The sequence below is a fragment of the Ochotona princeps genome, chromosome 31, assembly GCF_030435755.1.
Source record: "Ochotona princeps isolate mOchPri1 chromosome 31, mOchPri1.hap1, whole genome shotgun sequence".
NCBI classification, from domain to species: Eukaryota; Metazoa; Chordata; class Mammalia; order Lagomorpha; family Ochotonidae; genus Ochotona; species Ochotona princeps.
This window is the reverse complement of record NC_080862.1, coordinates 9,431,557-9,450,209: the sequence shown is the minus strand read 5'-3', so window position 1 is coordinate 9,450,209 and position 18,653 is coordinate 9,431,557. Positions and strand designations below refer to the sequence as shown.

The 18,653-nt window shown below is 43.7% G+C and overlaps 1 protein-coding gene and 1 pseudogene across 3 annotated transcripts in view; both read right to left on the bottom strand.

Annotated features, from left to right (window-relative positions):
* Positions 1-18,203, bottom strand: part of PLGRKT (plasminogen receptor with a C-terminal lysine) — a 29,959-nt gene extending 11,756 nt beyond the window's left edge. Inside the window, exons 1-2 of one of the 3 annotated variants that reach the window (XM_058657325.1) lie at positions 17,995-18,203; positions 14,265-14,351 (exon numbers count right to left, since the gene is read on the bottom strand). In XM_058657325.1, the coding sequence (XP_058513308.1) occupies positions 14,265-14,345 (81 nt within the window). In that variant the 5' untranslated portion in view covers positions 14,346-14,351; positions 17,995-18,203. Of the gene's footprint in view, positions 1-14,264; positions 14,352-16,618; positions 16,697-17,994 lie in introns of those variants that run through there. The other 2 variants (XM_058657323.1, XM_058657324.1) reach the window with 2 other exon arrangements.
* LOC101517505 (ADP/ATP translocase 2-like) lies at positions 1,686-13,061 on the bottom strand (annotated as a pseudogene).
* Positions 18,204-18,653: the final 450 nt, after the last annotated feature.

Here is an 18,653-nt window from a genome sequence, read left to right as displayed (position 1 = left end):
GCAGAGAGACTAATGATCTGAAACCCAGACAAGATGTCCATGTAAGAGCTGCCAACTGGAGAACTTCCAGCAGGTATCCGTTGATGAACATGTCAGAAGGAAAGGACATCATTCAAAGACAGCCCACAGAAGGAAAAGACCCATAGACGCCACACTGAGTAGTGGCCAGATCATGAAACACTGGGAAAGAAGAGTGAGAATACCAAAATGGGACAGGTGTTCATCAGCAGAAGAACAGATGGAGGCAATGTGGCATAGATGTATATAAGGGAATCTTCTTCAGCCGCAAAAAAGAAAGAAATCCTATTATTTGCAATAAAATGGATAGGCCTGAAGAACATCATGCTAAGTGAGATAAGCCAGACAAAGACATATACTTAATGTCCTCCCTAGCACATAAAAGCTAAAAAAAAATCCCATCTGAACACAAGAAAATGTTTACCAAGGCTGGGCATGGGAGAAATAGAGTTTGATAATAGGTACCAAATCCGAGTTTAGGCAAAAGAGTAAGTTCTTAATGGTAGTTTGATAAATATAGTTCATAATAAACTGTTACATGTGTTTTATGAGGATGTGGAGGAGGAAAGCTTCAGGATCCCAATCATAAAGAAATGTTAAAGAAGGGACAATGTGGATTACCCTGATTTGATCAGGACCCATTATGTGTGTGTTCTCATATGTCATGTTCTGCCCCTTCAGTATGCACAACTATTGTTAATGCAGATTTTTAAATTAATTTTAAAATGGGCTGGTGAGCAGAACATAACTAGATACAGAAGTTTTACTAAATTTCAGTTAAAATTGATAAAAATCATTCACAGCACCATAAATTAGGACTGAATGTGGAGAATAAAATCTCCCCAGGACAATGATGTACTTAGACTAGGATGGAGTCTTCAGCAGAAAAACCCAAACCTTAAAAATTTTTTTCATATGTATCAATATCAAGCCACTTGGGTGATGTTGTACCTATTTGGGCTAAATCACTGTGGGAGATAAACCTAACTGCACAGATGTAAGATGAAGGAAGACTGGCCATGTCTTGACATGTGGGGAAAAAAATTAGACATCTGGAGGAATTAAACTGGCACTCTAATTGGAAACTCACAGTTACCTCTTAAGTTGCCAAAAGCCTAATCATCAGTACGACCCAAAATTTAGCAGAAGAAAGCCAGTCACAGGAACTGGGCACAGTGTCTAGCACACAGGAGGTGCCGGAGTCATCTGAATCTCCTCCCTATGTCCTAAGGGCTAGCACTGAAATTCAGAAATAAAAATAGAACAGTTTTGGTGCATGAATTAATTGCCCTCTGATATTTGAAATTCCTCAAACCTTTCATTAATAAGATGAAATAACACTGGGGCCTGTGCCGTAATGCAGCAGGCTCATCTTCAGCATCCCAAATAGGCACTGGTTCAACTCCTGGCTGCTCCACTTTCTGTTGTTATTGTATATATTTTTATTTCATTAAATTTTTTTATGTCAGGAGTGACTGAAATAACACATATAATTGAGTCCCATCATCATCATCACCATCATCACGGAAATGGCATTAAGAGAAAACTGACCACAAGAATATTATTTTTTCCCATTTTCAACTAGTACATAGTAGCTTTTGATCAAGAAGTCTCAGATTACATAATACAGCATGCCAGTTCGCAGAGGAACAAACCTAAAAACTAACTTATATGAGCTTCTCGATGTCATTGCATAAGACCAGCACGAAGGTACCACCCGTGCCTCTGAGGACATTGGACCACACATTCTTGAAAAAGGCTTTGCCGCCTTCATCTTGGTAATCTTCCTCCAGCAATCCAGTGTGCCTGTGTGCATGATGTCATTTCCTTTGCACCCTGACTGCATTATCATGCGTCACCAAACAGGGTCAAACGGATAGGAAGTCAGCCCAGCCACAGCTGTGACAGACGGCACTCATCCAGCTGGTGAAGATGTGAGTCGTCTTGGGATCTGGAAACATTCTTTTTGCGGTGTCATAGATACTGAAGTAGGCAGCTCATAGATGATAATTCCCTGCACAGACACATTCAAGCCTTGGTACAGGCCCTTAATCCCATCAGATTTATAGATTTTTAACCAGGCAGTTGCCAAGGCCTTTGATTTCCCTTACAGCTCTGGCTTTCCCCACGTCGGTGGCTACGTGGGTGTGGGCAAAACCAAGAGACTGATTGCTCCCCTTCTGATCCAGCTCCCTGCTTCTGACCTGGGAAAGCAGTGGAGAATAACTCAAGTCCTCGGGACCCTGCACCTATGTGAGAGACTCAGAAGAAGCTCTTGGCTCCCAGCTCTGGGCCGACAAAGCTCCGGCCATTGCTGCTGTTTGGAAGTGAACCAGTAGATGGAAGATCTCTCTGTGCCTCTCCTCTCCTTGCATTTCTGCCTTTCCAACAAAAATAATAAAATCTTTTTCTTGAAAAAACAGAATAAATAAGACTAACTGCAAAAGCCAAATTGAGAGGAAATGAGGCCAGAGATAGGAACATAGAGGTCAAGAAGGTGCTGAAGGAAAAGATGAGAGATCTCACGGGACCTCGCGGGCCATTGTGTTTCAGACACTCTCTCAGTGACATTGAAAGCCAGTGGAAATTTCTGAGAGAGCAAAAAAATAACACACCGTAATCATTACATTTGTTAACAGTACACAGGTCTTCTTAGATCCATAAAAATAAAAAGAGTAAATAAGTATTATGAGAACTTTTTAAGTTGTCTTCACCTTCATAAACTCTCCTAATATTTGCTATTGTGACTTGACAGCTGCTCATTTATAATGCTTAGGAAGAACACCTTAATAGATGAAGTACATCTATGCTTATTTTGAAGAAAACCAACAGAAAAGAGAACAGGGCCTATTGTGTAAAAAGTCTCTTCAGGAAGGAAGAACTCCCAAGTGTCAGAGAAGGTGCTGGAAAAGAAAACAGGCAGAAGTCTAGGCCTGTAGATAGAAAGGCATCTTCCAGAGGCAGTTCTCTATGGGTTCTCACATTTCTGTAGGCTCTACAAAGGCATCAACTGTATCTCACAATGTTTACAAAGATACTTATATGTCTTAGAACATAAGGTCATTTTGTTTACAAAAGATAGTATTTCTGCATTGGAAAAAAAAAAATGAGAGTTCCTCACAAATTGGCCTGTTCTTTTCCCATCCCTTGAGATTATAGCCTAGAATGTGTAAGAAGAGACTCCATGAGGAGTGACCCTAGAATAAACTTAACCTTTAGCCACCCTGGTCATAAAGAAATGGAGAAATCAAGGATTCTTTTAACTGTTCTTTAAAGATTTCCCAAATCTGTAAAGAAGGATCTCTCCTTGAGGCAATAGAACTGCCACCTATGTGGCGCCATCAACAAAATGGCAATAACAATGGTTCTCATCTCATAAGTTGTTAACCAGGATTACAGGCGTTAATAATTTATGTGGCGCTTTCAACAGTTCCCAGGACCCATTAAGTGCTAAATGAGTATTAGATATGTGTTAGATTACCACTACATTGTCCCTTTCTTCCAGCAAAACACACCAGAAACATACCAAGAGTTAGAAAAATTGGGTTAGATAAACACGTTGCAATGAAGGAGATAAATAATTGGTTATCTGGAGGCATTTCACTAACAGCAAACAGAAATGGCTTATCACAGGACACACACAGGGGAGCACTCAGAAGATGATCTGAGCAGAGCGCTGTCAGGGAGAGGCAAACATTGGTTATCATCTGAAGCACAAGGAATGAAACGGAGATATGAATGAAAAGAAAAGTGGTAGCAGCATTCTTACTAGCTTAGGGAAATGCTTGGTCAGTACTGTGGTTTGAACAACCTTCATTTTGTCATCCACGCTCGGAGATGATCACTTAATGGTCTTGTGGCTTTGTTATTGTTTTGATTTTTTTTTCTTTTTTTGTAGAATGGCCTTGACTGACGGTGATGTGCTCTGCAATTCCTTATTTTCTACCGGAGAACTCCATCGTGACCCACTTGATGGTGCCCAGTCAGCCCCTTCATTGTGATGTGCTTTAAAGGGGTGATTTGGAAAGGTTTTATAAAGATTTTCACAGATGCTTTTGAAGCTATATGAATAATGGGTCACGAGTGAGAACCTGGGGTTGGAGCAAGGCTAAGCCAGGAAATCTCCCACTTGCTTAGTCCTAAACATGCCTATAATCTCTGCTTTTCAAAAGAAACACTCTCTGGAAGTCCTCAGAAGGATTGAGAATTCCATAGGTGACCCAAAGCAAGCCCAGACGGTAAAAACAGGAAGAGACAGGAGTTTGCTGCTAACTTCTAGAGAGAAGTGAGTCAGTTCATATCCAGGGTGAAATAGCGTTATCCTGTGGGACATGTTGGAGATGTCAGCTTCCCTGTGGTTGAACTTCCTGCCAGAATGCATACCAGGAAAATGGAACTGCCAAGACAGATACCAAAGAAGATTCAGGAATGAGTGTCAATTATACAGAAATGTGAAATTCCCAAGGATGTTGGTAAAGCATGGCAAGAGTCACTAAGAAGACATCTTCAGAGTCAAACAGTCATTGAGGAAATCCAGTAGTCACAGGAATGAGTGTAGGCTGTCAATAAGGTTCTCAACCCTAGGTGCCAGACCTGTCTGTCTCAGGCCAGGAGAGTACTTTTGTTTAAAATCCAAATAAAGTCAACTCTGTCCCTAGTTCAATTCTTGCTTATGTTTTGTTTGCCTTCCTTCGTGTAAAATCGACCTTGCAAAATCCTCAGGCTGCCAAAGGGAGACCTAGACATACTGGGATCCCTTTACCAGAACTATCCAAGGTAGCCAGATGTGGGACCAGTTTTAGAGTCTGAGAGCTCACAGAGCGGTCTCAAGCAGACGAGTTACAGGACCTGCTGATGCTTCCCAACATGGGGTGCAAGGGCGGCACACAGAAACAATCACATCATTCTCACCTTCTCCTCTCAAGCAATGCTTATCCTACTTAGCATTCCTACACTCATAAAATCAAGTAGGGGGTTGAGCAAAATCTCAAACACAGCCTTCTTTGGGAACCAGTTGCCTGATACTAACTGTGATGTTGTTCTAAGTTGCAGCTTCATGCACTTCTGAAATGTGCCCAGTTACACCTGCTTTGCGAAGCTGTTGTGAAACATAGAGATATTGGTAAGAAGGGAAACCCTGGAGGGAGGGGATATTTGAAATGTCTTCAAAGTATAAAGTGACTAAATCTTAGAACTTCCATTTGCTCATACAATGTTCAGCTGTCTGAATGTCGTAACAAAAGAGACACATCTTTTGCCTACTTATATCTCTGCATTCTAAATCTCAAAGCAGATTTTTCTAGAAATAGCAATTAAAGGACACACAAAAAACCTCAAGAGCCAGACAAAAATGCTTTGCTGAATTTATGTTCACCATAAAAGACCCTAAATGATTAGAAAAATTAAAGGTCTGTGTGCTTAATGCCTCATTAACTTGATCTAAAATCATTGATGTGAGCGAGGCAACTTGGAATGGTGCAGTATGGTTTGATTTGAGATAAACCAAAAGAACCTGACTTATCTTTGAAATAACTGCAGATTACAACATTTGGTTTATCAAGGTAGAATAGGAAATGGCAAGATACCCAAAAGCATTGCTGGGAATAAAAGCTAAGAGAAGAAAATCATACATTTCTACAATAATAAATTCATCTTGATTATCACAGTATTACTGCTTCAGGTAGGACATCTTCGGTTCCTATCAAGAAAGTTCCACAATAACAGTTTATCACAAGTAATTAGCTATGTTTTGGGGTACAGAGTTGATGCCACATTTTTCTTCCCCCTTGGTGAGTGGTTTGAACAACATCCTCCTTCTCCTCTCCCCTGCCCATTACCTACATAACACGAGAAATAGCTGATTTCAACAACGGACATCTCCTAGTAGTAACACGTTTAAAGACCTTCTGTATTTTGTATACCCCCCAGTTGATTTTTAGTTATTATGACTGTGTTAAGTCTGGATATATTTTAAAAAAAAATTCTAGTAGTTAATGGTGCCGAAAATCTCAACAAAGATTCTAAATTATCCTAACATTATTAACCTTTACAGCATGGTGACCCCATTATGAAGGGAAGGGTTAGAGAAGAACCTGGACCACGTTGCCAGAGGACATGTGGTAGAGATGTTAGGATGTCTGTGTGGCAGCAAAATGGAAGCAGACAGGGAATGTCAAGGTGCCTCCCAACTGCAAGGCATTCTGACTCTCTGTGAGGTGATAAAGTGTTAACTGGGTGGCGTATGCTCGGATACAGCAAGATGATGAAAGGTGTGGCGTGGTTCAGGGCCTTGTCCTGCCAGCAACCTTCCAGACGTAATATGCTTTTAAATTCACAGGAGACACCGATACGAAATATCTACGAAGACCAGGAGAAGTGGTCCAAAGAGACGTCAGTTCTGTTAAGCCAAGAAAAGTGGTACACTTTTCTTGGAAGGGAAGAAGGGAAGAAGGGAAGGCTGAGAAACATAAGCTGTGTTCTTCCCTCGGGGTTGTCACTGCTTTGAGTTCACTGGAAAAGAAAGTTCTAGAAAATTGGCTTTCTAAGTGATTCAATTTAAATTTGGAAAGTTTTTGATTTTATTGTTTTTAAGATTTATTTATTTTATTGCAAAGTCAGAGATACAGAGAGGAGGAGAGACAAAGAGAAAGATTTTCCGTCTGCTGATTCACTCCCCAAGTGACCGCAACGGCCGGAACTGCCCTGATACAAAGCCAGGAGCCAGGAACTTCGTTCAAGTCTCCCACACGGGTGCAGGGTCCCAAGGCTTTGGGCCATCTTAAGCTGCTTTCCCAGATCACAAGCAGAGAGCTAGATGGGAAGCGGGGCTGGTGGGATTAGAACCGGCAACCATATGGTATCCTGACGTTCACGGTGAGGACTTTAGCCACTAGGCCACAGCGCCGGGCCCTAGCTTTTGATTTCATAACACCAGGAGCACACTGGCATTTTGCTCCCCCTGCACCCCACTTTGTGATGGAGTATGAATGAGAATGGCAGAGAGGCGTGCCTCGGGGAGTCTCTCAGCAGACAGATCCATGACTGAAGCATCTCATTCTCCATCTTAAAGATTTGGAGAATTCTACCATGTTTAAATTTTTTTTCAAACACAACACCAATATGGTGTTAGATACTGGGTGGCATTTTACCACCAAGCACTGACCAAGCCAAAATATGTCACTTTGGCATACTGATTATTCTGATCTACAAGAAATTAAGAGTCTACCACATGCAGAAAAGTTTGCTACTATTCCTTTAGTTCTTTAAAAGAAGGCATAAATGTCCCCTTTGCTAAACGAGATTTGTTTTTACCTATCCTTATTAGAAAGAGAACTGTGTATTTTTTTATAGGAAATTCAGATATACAGAGAGGAGAAGAGACAGAGAGGAAGATCATCTGAGCCGATCCGAAACCAGGAGCCAGGAGCTTCTTCCTGATCTCCCACGCGGGTGCAGGCTCCCAACGCTTTGGGCTGTCCTCAACTGCTTTCCCAGGCCACAAGCAGGGAGCTGGATGGGAAGGGGTACTGCTGGGACACAAACTGGCACCCACATGGGATCCCAGTGCATACAAGGTGAGGACTTTTGTCGCTAGGCCTACACGCTGGGCCCAAAGAGCTACATATTTATCACCTTTTACCTGCATAACTAAGAAATCTTTATTCACTGTGTAGTTCGTTTCCTCGCTTTCCCATGATTTGTCTCCATGCATCTCTTTCAGCCCTCAAATCTCTATATTTTTCTGTAGCTCAAAATGAAGTCTCAATCACCGGGCTGCTTCTCAGGCCTTGTACCTATAGAAACATCCCAGACACGTGTACACTGTTAATGTTGTTTTGTTTAGGGCAGCATTGTGATGGAGAAGGTTAAGATGCGATTTACAATGCCAGCATCTCCTATCAGGAGCACCAATCCTGCCTGCTGCCAGCGTACCTCAGTGAGGGCCCCAGACCCCGTGTTTCTATTTCACCTTTGGTACATAAACTTGAACTGAACCTAATCATGAACTTAAAACTAACATAATGAATTTACTAAACAAATTAATTATGTGTGTTTAATGAACATTTTCTCTTCCAGGAAAATGATTACATGAAATAATTTTAATTATCAGAACATACAAATATCACTTTTTTAAAAAAAGTTGGGTTTTTTTTTTTCAATCTGTATAAGCTCACTGAGAAATACAGGGCCTGGTATACTGCTAGAGTTAATGAGCATAGAATAACCAAAAATATTTTCTTTGTGGTTCTTTTCTTATCAGTAAGGAGGGAAAAAAAGACAGTGTGTTCAATTACACTCATAGTTTTCCATATGTAGTTCTAACAGATTTTCAAAAATATCTAATAATTGCTTTGCAAATTAATGCTTAAATGTAAAGGATAAGAATGGAGGTGTTGGGCAGTAGGAGACCATCTTTGAAAACTCTAGAATCTAAGTTTGGTAATAGCTTTAAATAATAAAAATATACAGTTTTTCAGCTTAAATTTCTCTGGTTTTGAAAAGAAAAAAGCTTATGGCTGGCTTTAACTGTCACTATGTTTTTGGGGTCTCTGTCACCTACATGGGAGACCTAAATGGAGTTCCAGACTCATGGCTTCAACCTGGCCCAGTCCCAGGTGGTCATTTTAGGAGCAAACCCAAGATGAAAGATCTCTTCCTGTCTCTTACTCTTTGTCTTTCAAATAAATGAAAGTGTTGAAAAGCAAGTTAGTTTTGGAATCCACGCATAGTCTTCTCATAACATGTATTTTCCATGTAGTTATGTTTTAATTCAATATTTGCCCCTATTTTAGTATTTAGGGGTTTGCTTATTGATAGTTTTCGGATATTTAAAAGCAAAGACATTCTTAATAGGTTAAGTTTCTGGAAACCTGTTAGTATTAACTAACTTCTAACTAATATTTTGTTGAGAAACTCTTTTTAAAGAACCTTCATTTTTCAAAAAGAATCCTATGCAAGAACTGGAAACCCCAAATCTGCAAACTATGAAGGAAAATCTTCCTATTGAGATCATGAAAAGAGAAAATAATCTTCAGAAACAAAGGATGTAAAAACAAAATAACAATGCCACTGGGCTTGTCCTCTTCGTGTATTTTCTTGAAGGAAAACATAGTGGCAAAATATGCTACCCAACTTCATATCCCCACATGAGGGTTCTTCAAGCAGTACATGGAGAGTTCATACTACCAAAAAAGCTATGCATAAATTTTAAGCTCTTTGACATCAAAATAAGCTAATCTTCCCATTCCTTTTTCCACAGCTTCCTCAGTGATTTCAGAACTTTTCAAAAGAAGAGAATCACTCATAACTCCCAACACTTCATTTTCTTTTTAAAACATAATTTCTTCAGGGCCAGCATGATAACTCAGCTGGCTAACACTCCACCTTGCAGTGCTGACATCCCATTTGAGCACAAATTTGTGAGCTGGCTGTTCCCCTTCCCATCCAGCTCCCTGTTTGTGGCCTGGGAAAGCAGTGCAGGATGGCTTTGGGCCCATGTACTCGCGTGGGAGACACGGAAGAGGATCTGGCTCCTGGTGTCGGCTCTGGCCAGTGTAGCCATTTGGGAAGTCAACCAGTGGGTGGAATATCTTTTTTCTCTCCTCTTCTTTCTGGAAGCCTGCCTTTCCAATGAAAATATAGAAATCATTTTTTTTAAAGTTAATATCTTCTTCAAAATGAAACAAATACAGCATCAAATTAATAGTTTTCTTCTTGGTTATACAACTGAAAGTAATTATACCATATTGTGGCATTCAGATGAAGTACAATGAAAAATCCAATGAATATACCCGTATGTAACAAAATTTCAGATCTTAAATGACACCATTACTTTATGGTAATAAATTAATTCCTAACCCAATGGTCCCTCCATTTATGTTCAGTAAATATTCTCAAGCTGAAGTTAATCATAAATCTTAAATGATCATTAATTTTCATAACAAGATTGGAAGAATTGTGAACCTAAGACGGACAGTATTAATCTTCCTGATGGAGCCAAATTTTTTGTTCACTGAGAAGGAATCAAATATTTCTTCTTGTAAAGAAAACACTACTTGACATTATTGGAACTATCTTATTCATTGTTGTTCATCTCTTACTAATGTATAAATTCAACCATCACAGGTATACAAGGAAAGGCATGGTATATCCTAGGTATGGACCTTCTGCAGCCTCAGCACCTGCTGGGGGACCTGTGGACAGGAGGACAGCCGTCCAGCATGCATCATCATCCTCGGAGAAAGGCCACAAAGGCAGTGGCAAGTTCTAGTTCGCTGATAATCTGAAGAGCTCATTTCCACTAGCGAGGTAATACCCCCTCCATCACCATCCAAAACTAAGTTGTTCACTCATCAACAGAAAACTTTTTTGAAGCCTTGTATAAAATTTTGTTCTATGTCAGTGACTGGCCAGCTTGCTATTGATTGAAAATTGACTGTATTTGCTGGCAGTCTGGGTTCGATTCAATCCCTGCCAGCCACCACATGCATCACAGGGGGAAAGCAGTGATAAAAGTTCCTGGCCTCTGTAGGACATCTCCCGTCAGGCAGCCTAAAGTAACAACCACCGTCCTGGCCATGAAGGGATACATTTGGGCCTGAATGCCCAAAAGGGGTTCAGCTAGGACTGAGGACCTAGTCACTGGAATGAGAGATGTGACTAAATGCCTAATACTGGTCCTCTTCCCTGAAAGAAAAAGCCAACCCAGCCTGTTCGCATTCACTCCATATGTAGGAAAGAACCCACATGGTCCTTGACTGTCCTCTACTGGTCAACGCTGAAAAGTAGCCTCTCTCCCAGACCCAGGCCAGGCTGGCAAGCCACTCCCAGTCAGAGCGAGGAAAGCCACAACTCCTGAGTCTCCTCACAGACCGACTGCATCCGTCCCAGCATCCACACAGGCTCATCTGCACCCTCTCCATTGAACACCCAGGGCCTAGAACACTGCTACCAATAGAACATTAGAACTTTGTTGAACCCAGAGGCAGGGAGCCACTTGAAACTGAAAGAGAATCCAACATCTCCTTTACCCTCCCTGCCCTTGCTCCTGCCCTCCCATGCCCCCAGCTACAACTGCTGCAGCAGTGTGAGGTTTGCTGGGGAGCTTCCAGGAGGGGAGGGATTCGAACTTTGATGGCTGTGTTGGATTCAGGAGTCAAAGTTAGCTTGGTCCCTTCGAGGAAGTGTGTGCTAGACCCTGGGAGCTGGGGGCATCAGGGCAGCCCCCGTGGCACCTGTGACAGCCAACAGCAACACGCCTCCAACCAGCAGGGCTCTCCAGAGGCCAGGGCTACATACAGAGCAAGAAGCCAAATTTATTCTGCAATGAGGAGGGTTAAAGCCTTGCCTGTCTTGCTCTGCCCTGCACCTCGTCCCCTACTTAGAGACGGCACCATCGCCCAGAACTGCTCGGCTCACCCTGAGACCCTCTGGTTAAACCGCTGGGCTTGCATTCAGAATTCAAGTGATAGTGTTTAAACAAAGTTTCCAGTGAAAGTGGAGAATTTGGGGAACCTTGAGCCAAGTCAAGAAACCGTGGTCGTGTCCCGTCTTCCCTTCCCCAACCCTATGCCTGCATACCACTGTGTAGCTAAATTCATGTGTTCCGTTATAGTACAGAATTCAGAGAGCAAAGGAGACAAAGCTATTTCTTGCTACATCGGCACCACCTGCTGGACACAGACCACAAGAACACCCCTTATTCGCTTTCTAAGGGATTCTGTGGTCACTGGATGACCTGGGCATCAGAACATTTCCCCCCCCCCCTCATTTCTGGAGGCTGGAAATCCAAAGGCAAGGTGTCTGCAAGTTTGGCTGTAAAGGACACATCTGTTACAAGTCTCTTTCCTGGTCTTGTAGATGGCTGACTTCACATTAACACTATATTCCCCCAAACGCCTACTTCAGTGTCAATTCCTGCTTAAAGCTTACCCTGATAACTCTCTTAAACTTAATTTTGTCTGTTAAAATCCTATCCCCAAATAAGAGTTAAGACTTCAACACATTATTTCAGAGGGAGACAGAGCTGTCAACAAATAACATACCTTGGTTAGAAAGGGGGGAGTTATTTACATGATGCTAATCTCTTATTAAAAATGAATATGCGTTGGGCCCAGCGCTGTAGCCTTTTGGCTAAAGTCCACAGGAATCCCATATGAGTGCCAGTCCTAATCCCAGCGACCCCGCTCCCCAGCCAGCTCTCTGCTTGTGGTCTGGGAAAGCAGCTTAAGATGGCCCAAAGCCTTGGGACCCTGTACCCACATGGGAGACTTGAACGAAGCTCCTGGCTCCTGGCTTTGTATCAGGGCATTTCCGGCCGTTGCGGCCACTTGGGGAGTGAGTCAACAGACAGAAGATCTTCCTCTCTGTCTCAACTCTTCTCTGTATATCTGCCTTTCCAATTTAAAAAAAAAAATCTTTTTAAAAAAATGAATATTCAGAGGCTGTCTGATCCTCAGGTCTGGTGTTCCCACTGTTGAATGGGCCAACGAGGACAGAACATCTCCAAGGAAAGAGTCCATTTACTGCTCACATGAAAACAATGTATTTGAGGGGCATGGTTGGCCTCGGCCTAGTGCCATCTCGGTTTCTGATAAAGGAGAAGTGGCAAACCCTTTTGGGGAAACTTGATCACCTACCTTGCAGCCTGAAAGAATTTTCTGACTCAGTAATGCCCTGCATTCACTGAGATTCCCCTACGTGCCTAAGTGTGGTTCCTCCCTGGGTCAGCTGTGTCACACCTGGGCATTGGACAGCTAGAGCTCAATGCTGTTCTTGAAGCTCTGATCTCACGGGTTAGTGCCAGGAGCCCCTGAGTCGCCCTGCCCACACGGTGGCTGGGAAGGTCAGGAAGGCCAGACTCTATCTGCCCTTTGCTCTTTGCAGCGTAACCTCCTTCCCAGTACCACAAAAGCAGTAGTGTTCCCAGCGTTGGCCCAGTGTGACACTAAGGCAGCGAGCACACAGCACGTCACAGCGTGTGCATCAGCCCCCTGGGAGTAGGAGGCAAGGGCAGTCCACCTCGACCCGTGCTCCTGCAGCATGCCGGGCTGTGAGTGATTCATACCAGTTAATATTTGGTCTCGCCTTGGTCACAGTACTCTGTGACAATAATTAGTTTACCCATCTTTTCAATTACTCCATCTCCACCCCAAAAAAAGAAATATTCATCTTACACAAGACACCGTTTTCACTTTTTAGCAACAACAAGCAGTGTAACGGGCATTTTGTCAACGACTTTAGGCACTATTCATGCAAAGAGTATCACCTTTACTCCTTGAAATAACCTTGTCCCAGAGCATATTAAGTAGCTTCAGAGCACATATCAGCAGACTGGGGTGTTAGTCACATATCTAGCTAGAGATGGAGCTGGGATTTGAACCCAGGCAGTCTGGCTTGAATCTACAGCCTTAAAGTAGGCCCTTATAGTCCCATGGCCAGAAGGAGCCAAAGACTTTATAATCTTTGAAATCTTAAGAAAGCAGTCAAACTTTCAACATTTTATCTTGGCTAGTGCTATTTCAGATACCTATCAGCAACAGGTGGTAAGCAAACAATATTCAACTACACTTTTTTTTTTGTTGATCCAGCCATTGTACAAACCCAGTGCCAATGGGATTTGCGTCCCATTGTTTCCACAACAAGTCAGTAAGAACACAATGGCTTCAAGTGACACCAGTCTAGTTTTACAAGTCCAAAACAGGCGGATGAGAAGGTTTGAGGCTACCAAAGGCTGTAAGGGAGAATCTGTTGCCTTGTCTTTTCAACCTTTTAGACCATGGGTGAACTCTTGGCTTGTGGCCCTTACTGCGTCTTCAAACCCCACTCTCTCTCTTTCTCTCTCTCCTTCTCTCTCTGTCTCTTCCCCTCTCCTTTCCCTCCTTTCCTCCTCTCTCTCCTTCTCTCAGGCCTGCTTCACTCTTTCTCTTATAAGGACAAAGCCCCCAGTGATTAAAGTGAATGATCTGTCTCCCCACATGAGACCTTTTAAATGGTCACACTGAAAAGTCCCTCTTGTCCAGGAAGGCAAGCCAGCCACAAGCCCTGGGGGGTCAGGTCACAGATCTCTCTGGAGAGGCCTGATTTCTGTCTTCTGTGTCTGCAGATCTTTCCACGGGAATGGACTGGACATTCACACAGGCCAAGATCGCCTTCCCTGAGGAGTCCAAGGAAACACACTTCTGGCGCACACACAGTGACAACAGAATCCTTGGGGCCACACGATCCTTCGTCACTTCTACACGTACCTGAAGCCGAGAATTCATGAGCATGAACTCCTGTTGATTTTTCATGTTTTCATTCATAGATTTTGAAAATACAAACCCCATCTTGACCTAAAGTGCAAAACAAACAGTGAAGAGATTCAGAACAAGATACTCCATGCATCCTGATGTTGTGTGCTTTAGGCGACCACACGATTATGACAAAGTAAGAAAAGCAAGTTCCCAGGAACGCACTGTGGGAGTCTAGTTATTGCTGTTAGCCGCTCCTGTGACCACAGGCCTTAGTAGCCAACATCTCTGACTTAAGCTAAGACCAACTGACTGAACTTGAGGAGTTCCAGAATCTCACCTGGCTCTGTAAGCTTGTAGTTTCATATCTCCTAATTTTTCTTCTCACTATTAATCTTGAAGAAAATTGAATTTTTTTTAAAAAAGGAAAGAAATCAAAAGGTAAAAAAACAACTAGAAGAATAACGTGAAGAGAAAGAAAAGAAAAAAAAACCTGCTTCTGAAGACCTCTATTCAGTTGTTGACTTTCACTTTCAGAAGGTGGAACTGTTCTGTGTGACAACGTGGCAGGTATATTTTTTATCTAAGTATTGATTTATTTGAAAGGCAAAGTGGTTCAGTCACTCCCCAGATGCCCTTAACAGTCAGGGCCTGGGGCAGGAGGTGGAGGGGTAAAGGGTGTGGTGGGAGTGAAGCCGTGAGCCTGGAATGTCCATCCAGGTGTCCCACGTGGGTTATTAGGAAATCAAGTGCTCAGGCCATCCACTGGGCCTTCCTAGGGAGCCAGACCGGAAGCAGAGTACCAGGAGTTTTAACCTGTGCCCATGCCACTTTCCTCTTTAGTAGGCTGTTGCAAAAAGTTATGGGGTGTCAGGACAGAGTAGCCATTCTGCATATTTTACGGCCAAGATTCATTAGTGTTCTGTGAGGAAGCCCAGGGAGAACTTCCATTGTCACCAGTACCATCCTGGGTTCTGGCTGACTAAGAAGAGGATTGCGGAAGAAAGGATGCCATGTCAGGTGGAATTGGGTTACCCCTGTTAATGAGGCTCCAAATGAGTAGAAAGTGCAAGCCAGATTTTTCCCATATGAGTGAACTTGAAAAAGTTCATGAGAAATGAAATTACAGTATAAGTCTGCTAGGGTACAAGTAATTTTTTGAAATCCATATATAATATTGCTTTTAATTTTTTAATTTATTTTTCATTTTTATTTGAAAAGCAGATACACAGAGATCTTCCATCTGTTCACTCCATCCCCAGATAGATGCAACAGTCAGAGCTGAGCCCCCAGATAGATGCAACAGTCAGAGCTGAGTGGGGTCAAACACATATAACACACATGTAACACACATAACACATATATAACACACATGTAACACAATATAACACACGTGTAACACACATGTTTCCCTGTGCCTTTTGAAGAGACTTCATGTACATGGATTTCCTTTTGGGTTGTTTGGCACCAAAATCAATGTACCTTTTAATTCCATTTTTCACCCACTTTCCAACGTGGGCTCACTCCTGCTGTGGCTTCCCCGTGGCACACCCTGCTGTGAACAGGGCAACCCCTGAGTCAGAATTGGCTTGCAAAGGACAGGGGAGAAATGGCCCAGCCCTGAGCAGATCTGGGACAGGAGCTTTCTCACCCCCATCACCACCATCCCACTGTGAGGCCCTCGGGGGTCTCTCCCTGAGGGGATAGGCGAAGACCTAGCCACTTTCCCTTCTTCCAAACATTCACAGCCCCCCATCTTCAACGATAGATCCCAACTTGCATTCAAGATAACAGCAACATATGCTGTTAATGATTCCCTCAAGCCCGGGGCCACAAAATCAGCAAAATCTCGGAACAACCCAAAGCAGTACCCTGGGAACACGCTCTACCTTGGGGATCCCAGGGTGACACTGTTGGGAGCAACACTCTCCCTTTCTCTCACCCCTTCCCCAAAATACAGGGGAAAATAATTGGAAGCAATTGTCTCAATCACTTTCCCTCATACCTCGACCCTCCCCACCCTAATCAGTGGTCCACATGAGTATATAAGCTTCTCCACTATGTAAAACAACATCAAAAACAAAATAAATTTATATATATTTTTAAAAAGCTTGAGTAGGGCAAAAGCTTGGCTCAGACTCCCTACCACCACTTATTTTTCTCCTGCTTATAAGACATTTCTTTGACTGCAGACATTTAACAGAAAGCTGTGCTCCCCGCCACCCCGGCCCAGGCACACACCCTATACATCAAAGAGCTGCTGTTCCTTGGAGTGCTCTTATTTGGAATAGGGTAACGTTGGCTTTCAACAGGGAGCAGCAATCATGGGGAGAAGTAGAACTGTCTGGAAAGTTAGGATTCAGACTTACCTCCTTCTTGGCACCTTGAATCTGCACTGGAGTCTGGGTATGTTAGTAAGACGGTTGGCAGAGAGAACAGTCGCCCTGTGGAACACCACACCTTGTCAACTTTGCCCTCCACCTCACAAAGCCATTTCGCTAGGTCCAAGTATTCGTCAAAGTAAACACAGCCCTCTCAGCTTTTCCTCTCCTGCTCACGAAAATACACATCAGAAAATCAGCAGTCTTACACTACCAATAACTTGGGTTTCACTCATTTGTATAAGGTAAAGTCTTTCAAAAATGTGAGTGTTGCGGCTTAAGTAAAACCACTGCCTTGCAAAGCCTGCCATGGGGACCCATTCCTGCCTGTCCCAGCTGCTCCGCTTCCCATCCAGCTCCCTGCTAATGACCTGGGAAAGCAGCAGAAGTCAGCGCTAGTGTTTGGGACTCTGCCACCTTGGTGGGAGACCCTGGTAGCGTTCCTGGCTCCTGGCTTCCGCCTGGCCCCGCCCTGATCATTAGAACCTTCCTGGCAAGGAACACTTTATCTCAGGTAACAGACTTCTTGCTGTTAATTCACACGGGGAGCCTAGAGGGCACAGAGGGTCCCCCTGGTGACCCTTAAGACCTTGGAAGGGCTCCTGGCTGTTAACATCTTGGCCTCATCCGTGCTGTAGGTTGCTATGACAGTTTTACCAAGGGCACTTCAAAAAGTTCATGGGAAAACGAAACTAAAAGTAAATCTGGACCACCCCGTCCCTGCCCCACTGGAATAAACCTCCTAAGATACCTAAAAAAACAAAAAAGTAAATCTGATTTTGGCTCTCCCCCCGCCCCTCCCAAATTGATGAAATTAATGCAGGCGAGTGTGTTCACACACAGCTCATGGAAAATCTGGTGAAGTGCCCTCATATTTCTAGGGAGTAGAGTTGGGGCTGCAAGTGAAAGCTGCCTTCCTCTGGGTACCCCTGAGAAATCTAGATTTAATTGCTACCGCACCTAAAGTAATAATGACGTGTGCTCTAAACTCGTTTCCGGATCAAAGGACACATCACTCAGGACCATTTCAGTAAGTTGCATTCCACTCAAACTAGGCCATTTCCCCTCATGCAAATTCCAGGGCAAAGACCACAGCTTCCGGGGGAGTTTCCTGTCTTTAACTCCACCCTCCGGCATTGCTTTCAATTGCAATCATTTGGGCATTCCCCAGGCTGGCCTTGGAATGCTGACTGGCCCTGCCCGCCCCTCCCGAACTCGATGGTAGCGATCCCCAGCGACCGCGAGTTCGCGTGATCCGAAGACTCTCACGGACAATCCGGGGTGGACAGCTGCCGGTCACCAGCGGGCGGTCACGCCGCGCCGGCCCGCCCTCCCCGCCCCGCCCGCGGCCGGCGCTCACTCACTGGGCAGCAGTGACCAGGCGATCGCGGCGAGAAGGCCGGCAGACCCGGGCTCCCAGGGCGCGGGCCTTGTCCCTGCAGAGCCGTCGCACACTGGGTGACGGGCTCGGCCAATCAGCGCATCCCTGGGCTTAAAGCACCCAGGAAGCCGGGAGACATGTGTGGGCGTGAGCTGGCAGTGTTCACCAGGCCGGCTCAGAACCGCAGAATGGCAAAGCTTCAGCCTTGTAAAATGACCACCTTGAAAGTGACAGATGGGGGGCACCAGGAAAGGAAAAAAACCCACGTGATCAGAGCTACTCAGATCCAGTATTTTACTATTTCGGATATTTCATAGAAAGGCAAGCCCACTATACATGGCCTTTTTTTTGCTTCTATCTCCAACTGAAAAAATACTTTCAACATTCACTCAGAGTTTAGTATGCATCAGTATTGCCCTTCCTGTGGTGAAGTAATATTTCAGTGTGCAAAAATTTTGTTTATTTCTTCAAAATTCAGAAACCTTTCTTTGGATTGCCTCTGTTTCTTACCATGAATAATATTGTTAAGGTTTTCTTTTTTTTTTTTTTTTTTTCTTTGTACCCATGGTTTCTCTCCTCTTGGGCATATATGAGACATTCTCCATTGTCGAGTGCACTTCAAATTATTTAAGCCCCATACCT